This window comes from Trachemys scripta, chromosome 2, assembly GCF_013100865.1.
Source record: "Trachemys scripta elegans isolate TJP31775 chromosome 2, CAS_Tse_1.0, whole genome shotgun sequence".
NCBI classification, from domain to species: Eukaryota; Metazoa; Chordata; order Testudines; family Emydidae; genus Trachemys; species Trachemys scripta.
Window position 1 is genome coordinate 60,759,611 of NC_048299.1, and position 3,274 is coordinate 60,762,884.

At 42.2% G+C, this 3,274-nt stretch overlaps 1 protein-coding gene across 1 annotated transcript; it reads right to left on the reverse strand.

Annotated features, from left to right (window-relative positions):
- Positions 1-444: 444 nt before the first annotated feature.
- On the reverse strand, positions 445-2,027 carry HOXA13 (homeobox A13). The gene is made up of 2 exons (XM_034759377.1): positions 1,355-2,027; positions 445-689 (listed from the first exon to the last, which is right to left on the reverse strand). Exons 1-2 carry the CDS (start codon positions 2,025-2,027, stop codon positions 445-447), a joined length of 918 nt encoding a protein of 305 aa, XP_034615268.1.
- Between the last annotated feature and the right edge of the window lie 1,247 nt (positions 2,028-3,274).

The following is a 3,274-nucleotide window of genomic DNA, read 5'->3' on the forward strand; positions in this document are numbered from 1 at the left end:
TATATTTTCACTATGATTTACCTGAGCAGTAATTCAACATGCAGTTTGGATTGCAATGGAAGAAAAAATATGTTTACATCGAACTTCTTATTTGAACCAGCTTTCAGATTATAACCATTAATAGTGTTCTAGAATACTAAGGTCACAGAAATACTTACAAGATTCTCAGTAAAACGTGTATCTTAATTGAAACTGAGCATTTGAGAGGTGGGCATTTGGGCTCTATAGTTTATCATTTAAACTGTCTGGTCTGGATTTCGGGGGAACAGTCAGTCTTAACCATTTCCTACAGTAATATTTTTTTAAAATGCTATAATTCCAAAGATACAGATCTCTTGTTATGAAATAAGAGGTTCATTGTCTTTTTTAATTATTATTATTTATTTTAATCTGGACAAAAATAGTTCTGAAACCTGTGAACTGCTGCTTCTCCATTTTAATCCATTAACTGGTAGTCTTCAATTTGTTGATAACTTTTTTCTCTTTGACCCTCCTGTTTTGGAACCAGATTGTGACCTGTCTCTCTGACAGATTTGTAGTTGCCGATATCCGTCTTCGTTTGTCCTTGGTAATGAATTTATTTGTAGCATATTCCCTTTCGAGTTCTTTTAATTGAACCTTTGTATAAGGCACTCGTTTCTTTCTCCCACGTCTGTACGAGCTCGCATCTGAGGGATGCGAAACGACGTCTGGAACAGAAAAACCATGTATGTAGGCATTATAAAATTATTAATGATTAGGACATCTTCAAATTGCACAGAGGTTAAATCTACAGCGAACTTTAACTCTACCATGCTCAACAGGCTGGGCCACTAAGCGACCGTTAATGATATGAATTTTTTTTTCCTATAGTAAACAGCATTTAACTGCAAAAGTCTTGATTCTCTCTCTCTCTCTCTCTCTCTCTCTCACACACACACACACACACACACATGTCCTGAAGGGACTTTAGGAAAAATTATACACTGTTTCAATAATTTATGAAGTGTGCAAGCTGCACTATTTACGGAACATTCTTGTTAAGCGTGAATGCATAATACCTTTTTTAGCAGACTTTTCCAGCTATTTCCCCTTTTAATGCCATTAGTAATTCAAGCAGGCATATCTTGAATTCTGGAGCAAAGTCACTCCTGATCATATTAATACCACCAGAACTCGTATAAGTATATGTGTGTGAGGGGATGGGGGAGGAGGGGTTAGCTTGAATGTTTAAAAAACTATAGCACCAAACACAAAGCAGCAGCAGCAGCAAAAACAACAGCAAGCGCACAATACTACTACTAACTAGTTCTAAGGTTAATAGTGGCGACAGTAAAAAGATTGCAGGAGGACACAAGCCATGCAGGTGCATTACCCGGGAGAGTGGATTTCCAGAGGTGGGGTGGCTGGGTTTGATCTTTGGGGCAGTACATTTGCCCATTCCACCCACTGGTGATTGCCCAAGGCTGATAACTCTCCATGGGGAGTAAGGGCTCATGCCTGGGCTCTCCAGGACCTCCAATTGTGGGCACCACAGGCATATCCAAATAACTCGGCACGGGTTGGTAGGGGCCAGCGGCATAGCCCTGGTAGAAAGCCAGTTCCTTAGCCCGGGAAGTGAACTCTTCGCCCGAGACCGAGGTGTCCATATATTTGTCCGCAAAAGTGGAGCCGGGCTGCGCGCAGGACTTGATGCCGTTGTGATGGGTCATGCGGCAGGGGTAGTAGCCGCTGCCAAAGTAGCCATAGGGCAGGGCGGCCCCGGAGGAGCTCTGCACGGCCGCCGAGCAGGGGCTGCACTGTTTGACAGCTGGCTCAGCCATGCCAGAGGCTGGCGCTTCGCTCGACGTGTAGGCAGCCGTGCTGGGGGCGGCCAGGGATGCGGGATGAGCCATCAGATTCCGGCACTGGTTGGCCGCCGCCGCTGCCGCAAAGTTGCTGCCTGCATGAAAACCTTCCATGTTCTTATTGATCTCCTCCAGGCTGTTGTCGTAGAGGAACATGACGGGCTCGATCCAGCGGGGATGGAGGAGCACGGAGGCTGTCATAGCCCGATCAGCATTGAGACTAGTGGCTCTTTTTTAAAAGCCCCAAAGACTGAAAAAAGAGATACTAAATCTCCGAGACTTGACCAGAGCTGACGCGCCAGTGTCGCGCCAGGCGAGAGCCCATTGGCCCGACCGGCCCCACGTGATATGCAAAGCAGCTGATAAACATCTGAGGAATAAAATGAAGATAATTAAATAATGTAATAATCGTGCAGGGGCTGGAATTCCAGCAGCGGGCGGCACAGATCCGGGGCTGCCCCTTTCCACTCACAAGTGTGCATGATCAGGGGGGAATAAAAGGCTTGCAAAGAAGAACAGGTATCCTCCCACCCCCCAGGCGTGATTTTCCCCTAGTCCATTCTGTGAAATAATTTCAGTATGATCTCCATGCTATTTGCAATATCACTGAAATTCAAAGCCCTCTGAATTTCAACTATTTGCCGATCAGTCCGCTGGTGGGTTTTTGTTTTTAATCTTTCAGTTCCACATCTTAAATGCATACAGGTGTGGTCTAACCTGACGGTGACATAATATTGGTTTCTAAATCTTTAAAAGAAAATGTTTTAAGGGCCACACTCTCCTTTGCAATAGCATCAGAATAGATACAATATTTGAAGACAAGTCTGATGTCACACATTTTCTTCCTGCCCGTTTAAACTCGATTACACTGTTGTTGTTGTTGTTGTTTATAATTAATTTCGATTTTCTTTTCGGGGGAGAAAAACATCAGAAGTAGGATTAGAATAAATAGATCAAGAAATACAGATCTGCATCATGGGTTTTGAGAGAGAAAGGGTTAACCAAATCTTAGTATTAACCTGAGTATATTATTTCGTATTCTAATGATAAAACCTGGGGCCTACCATTCTAACTGAATCTTCTCTGACTGCAAGATATTACCGAGGATTATAGATTGTGCATCACTGGCCACAATCCTCTTTTTGTTGGAAAAAAGTTGCTATGCTAAAGCTTGTTTTTGTCGTGCCAATGTTAAAAGTAAGTAATGCTTAGAAAATGAATTGCGCTTTCTTTTTAATGAAAAACACTTTATTTTCTGACAAAATTTTGTACTGTGTCTGCACATAGCTATACAGTAAATATTAATATATAAACCCTTTTAGTCGGACTGTTATTCAGTGAGTGAATGAACTATAAATATACAGTTGAATTAAATACAATGCCGCAATATCAAAATAATATGTTTCGAATTTACGTATATGGACAAAAATAACAAAGATGCTCATAGA

Bases quoted from the DNA above. Each gene is read 5' to 3' on its own strand.
- HOXA13 (XM_034759377.1), bottom strand. From the start codon at position 2,027: ATGACAGCCTCCGTGCTCCTCCATCCCCGCTGGATCGAGCCCGTCATG. The intron at 690-1,354 runs GTAATGCACCTG...TTTCTGTTCCAG, and splicing joins CTGGAAATCCACTCTCCCGG to ACGTCGTTTCGCATCCCTCA.